This window comes from Drosophila tropicalis, unplaced genomic scaffold (genome assembly GCF_018151085.1).
Source record: "Drosophila tropicalis isolate 14030-0801.00 unplaced genomic scaffold, ASM1815108v1 contig_158, whole genome shotgun sequence".
Lineage (NCBI taxonomy): Eukaryota > Metazoa > Arthropoda > Insecta > Diptera > Drosophilidae > Drosophila > Drosophila tropicalis.
In genome coordinates, this window is record NW_027172602.1 from 10,604,230 (window position 1) to 10,618,432 (window position 14,203).

At 41.4% G+C, this 14,203-nt stretch overlaps 1 protein-coding gene across 1 annotated transcript; it reads left to right on the forward strand.

Annotated features, from left to right (window-relative positions):
• Positions 1-9,905: 9,905 nt before the first annotated feature.
• Positions 9,906-12,475, forward strand: run (segmentation protein runt). Its single transcript, XM_068302936.1, has 2 exons — positions 9,906-10,819; positions 10,973-12,475. Exons 1-2 carry the CDS (start codon positions 10,045-10,047, stop codon positions 12,058-12,060), a joined length of 1,863 nt encoding a protein of 620 aa, XP_068159037.1. The 5' UTR covers positions 9,906-10,044; the 3' UTR covers positions 12,061-12,475.
• Positions 12,476-14,203: the final 1,728 nt, after the last annotated feature.

Consider the following 14,203-nt stretch of genomic DNA (forward strand, 5'->3'; position numbering starts at 1 on the left):
GCATGGGAAAAGGGCGCGCGAGAGTCGGCGTGTGTTAACCCTTGTTTAGCCCAAAAAGGGCTTCCTATTCCCTCTCGCCACTCTTTCTCTCTTTCTATGTATGTATGTATGTCTGTGTGTTTTAACGTTTTACACTGAATGCGCCATAAAAACGTCAACGGAATTCGCAATCGCAATCGCAATCACCTTTTGTGGAAATGCAAACAAATGACAGCAGCAAGGACATTGCTGACAAAGCCAAACGCGAAAATGTCAGCAAACACACACACACACACACACACACTAACACACACAGAAAAAACAACATTCAAGTTGAGCACTTGCAGCCGGAAAGGATTATTTTTCCACTAAACAAAAAACAAAAAAAACGAATGAATGAAGGAAACCAGGAGAACCAGCACAAAGGGTGGTAAAATAAACAACACGAAACACATCCTTACAATATGAAAACACTTCTCCATGCCCTTAGTCCTTCCCCATTCCCACAAGCCCCTTACATCCTTAGACATGAGGCATAATATTTGCCTCAACCATTGTCTGAGGTTCGAGTTGGCGTTGGAGTTGGAGCTTGACGAATGCATTCTGAGCCTCTAACCTGGCTTGCTCCTGCTCCTGGCCCTGTCCCTACCCCCCACAATGCCCACGAATGTTAAAAATGATTTGCAATTTATTTTCCTGGCATGACATATGGGAAAAGGGTTAGTGGCCAAATGCCTTCCATTTCCTTGTACTAATATGTTGGCATAATATTTTCGGGAGGGGGCCCATTCAATTTTCCCTAATCAAATTTGTTACCAAAAATTTGGAAATATTTTCACAATTTCCTCATTTCATATCGATACCAACAGGCAAAAGAACACTAAAATATTAATTTCTCTGATTTTATAATAGATTTTCAAAGATTTTTAAGGAAATTTTCAGTAGGCTCTCCTAGGGATTATAATGCGAAATGGTATAACGATCCCTCTATCTCTGATACTGGCCAATTATCAGCCTCGAATACCCGATATCATTCATTCCATTAACAATAAACTAAGTTATTAATATTCTTTCATATACCTACTGAGACATTTTAGTTGGTCAATTGATGCAGCTGAAGGTTTTTCTGTCATTTTACTTGGCTTTTGTCTCTTAGCTGCCTCTTTAACTTGTTATATCGATCGTACTTTTTGATCTGCCTTTTCCACTGATATTCTTATCCTCCTTTGCTTCGACTTGTCTTCCAAACTCTGTTTTCTATATATGACATTTCATGCAGAAAACTCAATAGCAGATTGGTCCATGATAAAGATAACAAAACACATTCAAACAGACAATCAATTGAATTACCATAGGCTGAAAAGACTTCACAAATTAGCATGGGGAAGGGTTGAGAATGATATAAAAAACCTCGACATATTGCAAATAAACGGCAGGTGGCCAACAAACTTATGGGCAAATACCAAAAAAAGAACAAGGACTCCTTCGAAACAAAAAATACCAACAAAAACTTGTCCACAATAGTTTGCTCCAGTTCCATGTTCGACCTAGGGACATGGGCAGGACAGGGAAATTTCAAAGACTTTGAGGTACTCCATCGTAAGATCATAAACCACCACCCGCCTAAATTAGTTTGAAATTTTTGAAATTTGCTCTCTTTTTTAGAGAATTTCGACAAATTGCCTCGTTGTATTTTTATTAGGCCACAAAAAAAAGAATCCTCAAAGTCCTAGTCTCCTTAAAATGCCATGGGTCGATCCTATGCGTGTGTGTGTGTGTGTGTGTGGATGTGTGTGTGCATTACATAAGCATCCTCATTTGTTTGTGCTATTTTTACAATCTCTTAGGTAATTTTTAGGGCAATTTTTTGTTTGTTTCGCGCCTTGAATGAAAAACGAACGAAAAACGAAAAAAAAATGCAAATTATTATGCAAGTCCTTGTCACAGTTTACAGTGTTCTAGGAATTTTCTATTACGTTTTGACTGTGTTTTTTTTTTGTTGTTCTTGTTCTTGTTTTTTTTTTCTATGTAGACCAATTTGTAGGTCAAAAGATTTATGACCCACAGCCTCTGATCTAGATCTAAATAATTTTTATGATTTTTTTTACAACAGACTTTTCTGTTGTTTGTATTTTTCTTAAAATTTCCATAGATTCCTTGAGCCATTTATAGGGAATTAGCCATTGTTGCGACGCTTTTTGGTCTAAAAAAGAAGCAGAGAAAGAAACAAAAAAATCAAACAAAAAAGAAGACGAAAAAAACTGCACTAAAAATTGGTCAAAAAACTGGAGCAACATTTTTATTAGTCCCTTGGGTAGTAGTCCTTTGCGGGTTCCAGATATTCATTGTTTATTCGGTTTTCTTTTTTGCGGTTTTGGCAAGGACAAAAAACAAACGAACAAACGATGAACGCCGAGCCAAAGGAACAAACTCAATTTTTTTGAAGGAAAAGCCCACGAAAATTGCATAAAAAAGTGGAATTTTGTTTTTCAAAATTTAGTCATCAAATTAAGAGACTTCTTTTCTTTGTCTTGATACTAAAACTATCTCAGTTTATGGCAAAGATTATCTGTATGCTAATATTTCTAAGATCACCTTGAACTTTCATCATCAGATTCTTTATCCCACTAAACACTTTTATCCTTTTTATTTCAAAAGTTTCAACTTGGAAACTACTTATAGTTCTTAGACGAAATTTAGTTACTCAACTGATAATAAACTGTTTAAAACGATTGAATATAATTTTGAAATATTTATTAAATGATGATTAAATTGTCTAGCATTTAAATTGGCTGAATGAGAATTAAGCATTTTGGCTTGGGTCAAGTCAATATTTTTTTAGCGGTTGACAACGTTGACAAACTTTAACGAGCGTATGTGCGTATGTGTGTGTGTGTGTGTGTTGGCCTCCGTGTTGACCAATAACCAACCACGGTTAACCAGACAAAAGGCCACAAAAATGCCACGAAAATCTCAAACTAAAATGCACACAAACAACAACAACAAGAACAACACAGACTAACCGACCGACGGACCAACGGACCGACCGACCGACAGTACAAACGAACGAACGACCCCCCTTACCCGAACATCTGCCACCCACACAAAAAGCCCCAACAAAATTTATAAAAAAAAGAAAACAAATGAGACAGAGAGAGCGAGCGAGAGAGAGAAAGTACTGGGCAATTATGCATATGAGTTGACAACTTCCAGGCAGGCAATTCGTGGTGAGGTGGTTTGTGGTGAGCGAAGGGGGAGGGGAGGGGGCAGTAAACGAGAGATGCCAAGTGTCAATAATGGCGTTGAAAAACTCTTGAATAGAGGCCCCAGCTCCTCCCTTTCTTTTTTCTCTCTCACGTGTTCGCTCTCTCTCTCTCTCACTCTTTCTCACAAATATCTCTCTCTCTCAGTCTTTCACCCTGTCACACTTCTACTCTCTCACTCATTTTGGCTGCCTGCTAGCTTTCTCTGTTTAACTCACTCATCGATATGCTCGTTCTCTTTCTTTGGCCAAAAATACAAACCGACAAACCGCGTTTTGATTTGCAACCCTTAACAAAAAAAAAAAAAAACAATAACAACAACATTCTAAGAAACTTAACCAACAAAAAGTGGGTGGAAATTTTTGGTCTGTTTCCCCGCTTACCCGCTAAAAACCCAACCCAACCCAACCCTCCCAAAAAGCCCTTCTCGAGTCGCTCTCGAATGTTGGTAACCCTCTAAACCAAACCAAACCAAACCAACCGACCGACCGACCGAACGACCAACCATCCACATACACCAAAGCCAAAACTAGTTTTGTGGCAGCGTCGTGTGGCCGCAGCTGCCGCAACCCTCTAACAACACACTGGCGTAAGCCTCCCCACCCCTCCCCCGGCACGACAAGCCAACACCAACCCATTATCAACCATTTCTCTAGACTTTTGCCCCCCCCTTTCCTTCACTCCTTTCCTTGCGCCACTTCACCTACAGTTTAAAACGGGGTAGTTCCATTTTGCAACAAAATGTAAAAATTTACACATTTTCCCATTTCCAAGAGTCTCTCGTTCTCTCTCTTCTCTCTCTCTCTCTCTGATTTCCAGGCCATGTGACGAGATGTGAGCGTAAAAAAGTGATTTCTTTTTATTTCTCAGACCAGAGCAACAACAAAAACCCAAAGAGTTGTCATGGTGCTGGTTAAACAACAAAATAAAGTATGGAAGGAACCACCCAGTGGCTCAGAAAGGGGGTTCGAAATCATAAATAGCCTCATCTTAGTTTCAAAATATTTGGTTAGATATATAAAAAACATTTATTTCTCATTGAAATTTAGTTACAGTTTAGTTTAGTTATTATATAGACCCCATTTGAGTCCTGGGGCGCCGCTGCTCCTTGAGAGCAAACAATGAAGAGAAAAGGTAAGCTAAACGGAAATAACAGCAAAAAAAATGGCTAAAATCGGTTCTCCATCAAAAAATGCATTCCATATGCCACCCATTTGCTTGCCCCCTCGTTTTTTCTTTTCATTTTCCCCTACACACTCACACACACACACACACACACACAGATACAAGCACATTTCAAAATTAAGGCATATCAGTTTTGACATCAAAAAGAGAAATTTTCCATTTTGTAATGCATTTTATTTTGGTAATTCAAAAATGGCGAATAAATTATATGAAATTTGATATTTGAGTTGTTTGCGTGTGTGTGTGTGTGGTGTGTGTGCATCATCAAACTGGTTGCTGGTTCCTGTTTCCGGGCCTCTGTCAGTTTATCAATTCTTAGATTCTGTTTACTGTTTGTTGCTCCTGTCGAAGGGCAATCGCATTAAGGGCGCATTGTCAGGGCGGGCTTAACGGATTTTCAGCTTTAATCTCCTTTCACATTATCTCCTGTTTGATTTTTTTTTAAGAGCTTGTTGTTTTCGAGAGAGAATCTCCAACTCTCTGTGTTTTAGATACATTTTATATCTGGGTCTTGCAGTTAAAGCCAAAAATGTTGTCATAGTTTATAGTTTAGCCACAGATTAGTGATAGTTGCTTTTATTTTCAAATTTCATTCACATTTTAAAAGAAAAACATTCTATAGTTAATATATGCCGAATTTGGTGTAAAAGATCACTTCAAAAATAAATATATAATTGAGTAAAAACCTTTAAAGAAACGCATTATAAATTTTAATTAAATTTTGTCACCTTTGAGGGATATTGAAACGGAATCTCTCTAAATATTAAAAAACTACAAAATTTTCAATCGTTTTTTTCTATGTTTCTTGAAATATTAATCATACTTTATATATTATAATTGTTCTTTTGAAATACTTCATATTTCTTATAGTTTTTCAGATATTTTTTGGACAAAAAGTTATTAATAAGAACTTTGAGTTTTTCTTTAACAACAATGTGACAATTTCTTGATGCGATCGATCATTTTGAAAGTCAATAAACAGCAATAACAAAAACAAACAAATTTGTAGAATTTTCATTGCCATAAATCAAAAATTGTAAAATGGAAAATGTGTCTTTTATTTTGTTGTGTTGATCTTTCTTTTTGTAGTTTTGCTTTTTTTTTAACAAAAATAGAAAGGCATACATTAGTTTCAGTGGTTCGAAACAATCATTAAGGATTTCAGCAGCTGCCGCCCCCCTCCCCAACCCATAGGCTATAAGGCCTTTCCCCGCCATGGGAATGGCTCTTGCCATGCGATCGTAAAACACCTGAGAAACACTCTATAAACAACTTTCAACAACAACAGCAACAACAACGACAACAGAAAAGAAGTAGAAAAGACCGACTATACGAAAGAAGAGGATAAAAAATGGCACGAGCATAAATATAAAGAATTGACATACTCGAGAAATCCAAATGTAGGGGAGAGACAGAGGAGAACGTGGCCAGCCATCTGCCCGCTAAGAGGAGTGAGTAAAGTGGTGTGGGGGTGAGAGAAAGGGGGTTGGGCTCACCAAGCAACACACCAACCACTACACACACACGCACACACACACGCACACACACACAATATTGTGGGAGTGTCACCAGCGTGAAAACAGAGAAAAAGAAAGATGTAAACTCACCACACCAACCCCCGAACAATAATAAACCGAGGGAAAAAATGCAAACAAAAAAAAAACTCAAACAATATTCCATTGGAAGTGATGAGCATATTTTTTCACTCACTCGGTGAGAGAGATGAGAGATAGACAGAGAGAATGGGAGTGTGAAAGCATGAAAAACGGGGAAGAGGAGATCCTGCTGTTGCGTCAACGTTGACGTTGGCGTTGGCGTTGGCGTTGGCGTCGACGTAGATGGCAGCTGGCAGCGCCAACCAAAACAACAAACCACAATTCACTTACTCAAAGGTCTTCTTCGTGGCAGTTGCCTGTGGTTGCATTTCCCCTGAGCGCATTATTATTTCCCGTTTTCAAACTGGAATCGCTGCCCCCCACCCACACAAAGACGCCAAAAAGAAAAACTGTAGAAAGTTGTCTGCTTCTTTCCTCAAGAAAAAGGCGGAGCTAGACACAGAGAGAGAGAGAGAGAGACATGGCCACGATCAGTATACGCTTGGCTAACCACAATTCTATTTATATGTATGTGTGTATACGTGCCACAAATACAACAACAACAACAACAGCAACATTTCATCCCCCATCATTGCCCTTGTGCTCGATCAATCGATCGTTCGGTCAATCTGTAGTTCGTTGGTCTTGTTCGTTCATTGGTTCGTGCATTTTATGTGGTTGCTGATCAGCGGTTGGCTAATCTGTTCCTCCGCCCCTTTCCACCTCGCCAACACACACACACACACACATTTGATCGAGTGGATCTTTACTCTCCATTGACAAAAGGTAAAAGAAGTTGATAAAGAACTCTTGATCTCTCTGAGATCCAATCAAAAATCTCTCTTGATCATGCGCAATTCTGAGAACAGAAGTTGAAAGAGTTTATTAAACTCATTTATTCATGAATAAATACTCATTTAATGATCGAAGATCGATGATCGAGAGACAGAGAGATCGGTAGCATTTCAGTAGGTAACAAATTTTTATTAGCTGCAATTAAAGTGCAATCAAAAACTTTACATTTGCAATTGGTGGCGATTGGTGGACAAAAAGCGTATTCACCCACATTTAGGACACACAAATATACTCGAAAACATACGTACATATATTGTGGGTAAAACAAAATGGGATTTTCTACCTGTTTTTATGATCGTTTTGCGGGCCAGAGGCGGCTAATCGCCCAAAATATTTGGCGGGGCGTATTGGTTAATCCCCGAGATTGACTTTTATAAGTAAAGGATTAAGTGAAAGTGCTGCAGGGACTACCTGAAATCAATAAAAATGCTGGATACGATTTGGGGGAATGTAAATGTCACAAAAAAAAAAAAAAAAAAAATAACGAAAAACGGTCATAAAAAAAGAAGAGACAAATTCGCCGATGAAGAAGAGCTACCGCCTGCCGATCTCCATGTCCTTGGTACAGCTGCATTTTCAAATTTATTCCTCAGGATAAACAGGTAAATTGTGCATGTTGTGCGTGTGTGTGTGTGTGTGTATTCGCGTGCTACGCATAGCTTCTGTGCTGGCTGGATCAGCGGGCGTTGAATGAGAACCAAAACGAACTGAACTGAACTGAAACGAACCGAGCCGCGCAATTGCCGGGAAACGCGACAGGATACGCCGCGCGTACGAGCCGCCGGAGAGCAATTTGTTGTACGTTCTTGTATGGGATTCATTGGAAAACGCTCTAACCTGTGACAACACCGAAAAGAATAACAACAAACAGACCCAGTACCAGTCCGAGACCAAGTCCATCCATCCATCTATCCAAGGCACCCTCACAGCAAGAGGGCGCGCGCGTTTTGGCTGCTTTTATTGGAAAGTGTGCGTGTATTTTCCCATATTTCCATCTTAGCTCCCTGCTCTTTGACGATATCCTATAGCGGCGGCTTCTGCTTCTGATTCTGTTACCTTATCTCCTCCTTTGCCCCTTGCTGTGAGGCGCGTTCTCGCGCACGGCCTTTTTCTGGTTGGCTCTGTCCATCACCATGCCTTGCCTTCCCTTCCTCTCTCTCTCTCTCTCTGTCCCCCACCTAACCCCTTGCTAAGCAATTGACACGACGAATACATCGTCGTCGTCTCCATCGTCGTCGTCGTCGTCGTCGTCATCCTAGTCGTCGTTGTCCTTGTCGTTTAGTTCATGTCTGTGGCCAAGTTGTTACCCCTCATTGTGGTTGCCCTGTCAAGCCATTTTTTCGCCTCCATCGTCTATGTGCGGATTGGCCTCGTTTTGACTTGGGTTTTTTGGTTTTATTTTGGGTGCTCCGCAAGGATAACATGGCAGGAGAATACTGCACAATGGGCTGAAGTCTTAAGTTATCATTTCTTCGATCGTAGGATTCTTAGAGAGAAAGACGAAGTATCATCTTTGGTTATCCTTGGCTGCTGAGCTACTAATTGAGTCCTCATGATATCCTATCGGTGGGACGCCTCTGCCCACTGACAGTTCATGGGGACAGTTTATGGACTGGCTGGCCAGTCTTACCTGACTTGCTAAGGATGCGTTTAGATGGATGCCTGGTTGTTGGTCGCCCGCCCGTTGTTCCGCTCTCTAGGAACACGCGCTCACGATTGGAACTGTTGCGCTTGCCACATTGAAAACCCAAGACAAGGAACGAAAAAATGTCCATGCCCATGCCCATGCCCATGCCCATTTTGGATGTGCGTAAAAGAAAGCAAATTTTCCAGAGCTGCGACCTCCCGTTGTGGGGGTTTGTGGGCCAGAAAGAGATAGCTAGATGGAGTGAATTTTTCTTAGTGGTTTGTTTTGTCTTCATTTTCATTTTTTTCTTTTTTTGTTTCTGCTGCGCTCCTTTCCAATGCGCGCTCCCAGTGAGGGAGAGAAAGAGAAAGCGACAGAGAGAGAGCATAAAAGTAAGCAAGAGCAATAGAGATAGGAAGAGAAACAGAGAAAGAGAGAGCGCGCGGCTGGCTCTCTGGTTTGAATTTTTTTCAATTTTTTCCTTGTTTTTTTATGCTCTGTGTATATTTTTTTATGCGGCCGCGCGCCCCTTTTGGCCACAATCGACTTCCCTCACACATACCGCAATGGGAAAATTTTTCTGCTGTTGCTGCTGCTGCGGCGGCGGCGGTGGCTGCTGCTGCTGCTGCTGCGACGTCGCCGACGTTGCCTTCGTCCAACTCTGGGTTCTGGCTCTGGCTCTGCCTCTGTGGTTGTTGTTGTGGCGGCAATGGTGGTTGCTGCCTGCTACCTGCACCCTTAGGTACGAAAACAAGGGAAGCAACAACAACAACAGCAACATCGCCGAAGAAGGAAGAACAAAAAAAAGGAAAAGAAGCAGAAAAAAAAAAACACATAGCATAGCATATAATAAAATAAAAACCAAAAGAGCCAACCGAACGAAGGCAGGATGTGTGCGAGTGAGCGAGTAAGTGAACGAGCGGGCGGGCACCAAGCGGGCAAGCGAGTGTGCGAGCAAGCGAGAAGGAAAGTCGGAGAAAAAGAGAGAGAAGAGAAGACAGACCCCTGTGACGACCGCGCGCTAGCCTAGCGACGACAGCGACGACGTTGACGTTGACGACGTTGGCAATTCTACTTTAAATACTGGCAACGATCGCAGCAGAGAATCAGTTCACTCAGCGACTTTAACGTGTCGAGAACGGCGTACAGAAACGCATCTCTCCCTATAAATATTTACATCCACACACAAACACACACACACATATTCACACATACACCTATACACGCACATCGAATTATATATCGAGTAACGAGAACGAGATACAATTACAACCAACACACTGATTAAAACGAGATTTTGCGCGACGTGAAATATCCGTGTAACAGAAACCGAATACCAATACCAATACATATGTACATATATGTATCTATCAGAAATATAGAATTTTTTGCAAGTGTTGCCACAAGTGTGTGCAAAGCGTTGCACGGCATTGCCAGCTCGCACAACAAACCAAACCAAACAAAAAATTAAGTGATAAGTGACGAAGAAGGATTACACTGATAACAATTGAAACTTTGGATAGTCCAAACGGTTGCAAAAATGCATTTGCCTGCCGGACCCACTATGGTGGTTACCAATAACACAACAACAACATCAACACAAGCAACAGCAGCAGCCGCAGCGGCAGCAGCAGCGGTGGCCAATACGCAGGTTCTACAGGCTGCTGCAGCAGCTGCAGCGGCTGTGGCGGCGGCCAATGTATCATCCGCCTCCACAACGGCCAGCAGTACGGGTAGCTCAACACCGGATAATATTAACAACAGTAACAACAACAACAGTCATAGCAACAACAACAACAGTAGTACTACCAACAACAACAACAACACAAACTCCTCCGCCACATCATCATCATCCGCCTCATCATCGTCCGCATCATCGTCATCAGCCAAAATGCCCAGCTCAATGACCGATATGTTCGCCAGCCTACATGAGATGCTCCAAGAATATCATGGAGAATTGGCCCAAACAGGCTCACCATCCATACTGTGCAGCGCCCTGCCCAACCATTGGCGTTCGAATAAATCCCTGCCGGGTGCCTTCAAAGTGATTGCATTGGACGATGTGCCCGATGGCACGCTCGTGTCCATTAAATGCGGCAACGATGAGAACTATTGCGGCGAGCTGAGGAACTGTACGACAACAATGAAGAATCAAGTGGCCAAATTCAATGATCTGCGCTTCGTTGGACGTTCGGGGCGAGGCAAGTCCTTTACACTGACCATCACAATTGCCACGTATCCGGTGCAAATAGCCAGCTACAGCAAGGCCATTAAGGTCACGGTCGATGGGCCACGGGAGCCAAGAAGTAAGCAAAGTGAGTTTTTTAGTTTCAATTTATGTTTTTAGTTTTTTCCCCCAACCAACCATCCAACCATCCAACCAACCACCCACCCATTTAAAATGAAATTTAAGTTAAAAAATTGATTTAAACTAATTTGTATTCTTCGTTTTGTTTTGCTTTTTCTAGGCTATGGCTATCCACATCCCGGAGCCTTTAATCCTTTCATGCTCAATCCCGCCTGGCTAGATGCCGCCTACATGACGTACGGCTATGCGGATTACTTCCGCCATCAGGCAGCCGCTGCTGCTGTCCATCATCCGGCTTTGGCGAAAACATCGCCGGGCGGTGGTGCCCCGCCACCAAGTGGAGGCGGTGGTGCTGCACCAACACCACCAGACTATCACCATGTATCGCAACTAACGCCACCACCAGCCGGAGCAACATCCAACCAACCAACAACTGGCTCGGCCACGGCTTTGGCCAGCACACCTCAGCAACCTCAGCACCACCATCCGGCGGCATCCAGTGGCATGATGCCATCGCCACCGCCTGGTGCTGCTGCCGTTCCTGTGCCCGCCAGTGCCGCCGCTGCCGCTGCGGCTGCCATGGCCATGCCACAGTTTCCCTTCAATCATGTGGCCGCCGCTGCTGCAGCAGCTGCTGCTGCCTCGGCCCAGCAACAGAAATCGACGCCTCATGCCTTCCATCCATACAATTTTGCCGCCGCTGCCGGTCTGCGGGCGCGAAATGCCGCCGCGGCTGCTCTCCACCAGCAACATCAGCAACACCAGCAACAGACGAGTCCAGTCTCATCGCGTCCCTCGTCCTCATCGCCGACGCAACTCCCACATCATCAGCATCACTCGCACCATCCGCACCATCATTCGCATTCGCATCATCATCATCATCACCATCATCAACAAGTCCTGCTCAAGCTGAATACATCGATTGAGACAAGCTCCATACACGAGCAATCCGCCTCGGATGCCGATTCGGATGACGAGCAAATCGATGTGGTCAAATCGGAATACGATCTGGACAAGTCCATCGATTCGACACGTAGTTCGCCCACCCAGCAAATCTCCATGCCATTGCGTATGCGTTGCGATTTGAAGGCTCCATCCTCCCTGAAGCCCCTGCTCCACGAATCCACATCGACATCGCCCACAGCTGGCCTCCTTCAAACGTCACCAGAGACCACCAGCCTAACGACGGCGGCCACCAAGCTCAAGAGTGCCGCTGTTCAGCAGAAGACCGTATGGAGGCCTTATTAGATACCCTCTCCCTTCCACCTCCTCACAAACTCAAATGGAATTTTCATTTTTTTTTTTTTTTTTTTTTTGGGCGCAGAGCGAAAAGTAATATTGTGATATAGTCATATAAGTTTAACTAGAAACGATGCCTCCGGCCGGCAAACGGAGGAGATATCTCTATCTAGGTGCTAAACGGGCTCCCTTGATGTTTTATGCTCGATTCATAAAATCCTGCGCTGAGTTTCGTCCCTCACCCACACACACACAAACACACACACACAAATGCCACACAGATGATTTCACCTGATCGCCATTGCGATCGATCCTTGCGAAAACCATCAATGTCTGGTTGTCCACACACACAAAAAACCAAACAAAAACCAAACAACAAACACACATTTCACTTTTAATTTTTTTTTTCCATCCTTTCCCCTTTTATCATTTTACTTCATCGATTATTCATTTCCATTTGCAATTATTTTTATTATTATTATAATTTTTTTTTTTTTTTTTTTATAAATCGAATTTAGGTATTGATAGTATTTAAGTATTTTTTGTCTAGATCTAAGCGAAAGAAGATACATTTTTTGTCTAGAGTTAAGTTTTAGCGCGAAAGAAAATAATAACACAAACGAATTTCCAACAACAAAACAAAAAAAAAGGAAAAAGAAAAAGAAAAAAAACCAAAAAATTGCGAAAAAAATACCAAAAAACAACAAATACACACAAAAGAAAATTTATAGAAAAAAAAAAATCAACTTTATGCTTCTTCTTGGGCTGGTTTGGTTATTTAAAAGTTTATTTTTTCTAGTCTTTAAGCAACTTATTCGACAGGATCTGCTGACAAGGATGTGATCCTTTGATTCAAATAGAAAATATTCATTAGAGAAACATCTTTTCGGAAAACTTGGAAATCATTAGAGTAAATTTTTCGAAAAATTCAGCAAAGCTTCACAAAAAATATTTAAGGACAATCCAGCAAAAAAAAAATTATAAACATTATTAAAAAATATTTCAGAAATATTTTAAAACAAAGTTGGAAAGAATTTAACAAACAATTCACAGATTCGAAATTGAAGACAGAAAAACTTAATAGCTTTAGTTTTTGAAGTTAGTTTAGCATGATCTAGATGATCCGCTAAACAGTCCCTCTTTTTGTTTTTTGTTTTGTGGGAAATTTTAATATTATCTTGAACAATTTTTTAGCTTATCGGCTCTTTCATTAAGGTAAAAATTACCCGCAATAAAATGTGAGAAATCCCACAATTTAATTATCAACTCGAAACCAGGCAAATAAGTGACAAATTCAGTCGTACTTGATCGTGAGATAAACCTCACTCTACTAATATTGATCACCCATTGGCATTATCTATCGAGTGTCTCGGACTTCTCAGTCAGTTGTTCATTTCCATTCAATTCTTCTCCCCCTTTTTGTTTACTCTTATCTATTTCTTTGGCTCACTTGAGTATTTGCGGTTTGTTCGATAGGACTAGAGTGGAGAGGCAGGAAAAACCCCATATCAACAGCTGGGTGGGGGGTAAACGGACTATTTAAAACGAAATATATCAATAATTTTGATTGACGTCTCAACTAAATAGGTAAATGAATATTAACTTTAAGTGTTCAACACGAGGGTTAATTGAGAATATATTACGACTAATTTCTAATTGTAAGATGAATAGAGGAACTCTCATCTTATCACTTTTGTCATCGACTCAAATGGACTTCTAGTCCTTCATTTTATTTGACTATCACAAGATTTGAAATCAAAAAACTTCCTTTACGCACAAATCAATAGAATTTCGTGAATTTTTTTTGATTAAATATGGCTCAAAAAGCCATTTGAACTTGTTAAATTGTTGGAAATCGCCCACAGTTATGGCCAGATTATGTATCGTTATATGGTTTTTGGTTCCACTCGTCGTGGTGGTCTGCAAATTGAAGGTCAACCAACCAAAAACCTACAAATTGCCATCAATTAATACGCCTAACGAGGAGTTAATTCCTGCAGAGTTTCAACTCTCTCTATCTCTGACTTTGAGTCTGACTTGAACAATGGTTACATTAATTGGCATGGCTAACTCAATTTTCTTACCCAACCGCAGGACATTTGGCAATTGACAAAAAACAAAGAAACAAAAAAAAAGAAACAGATAAAGAAAA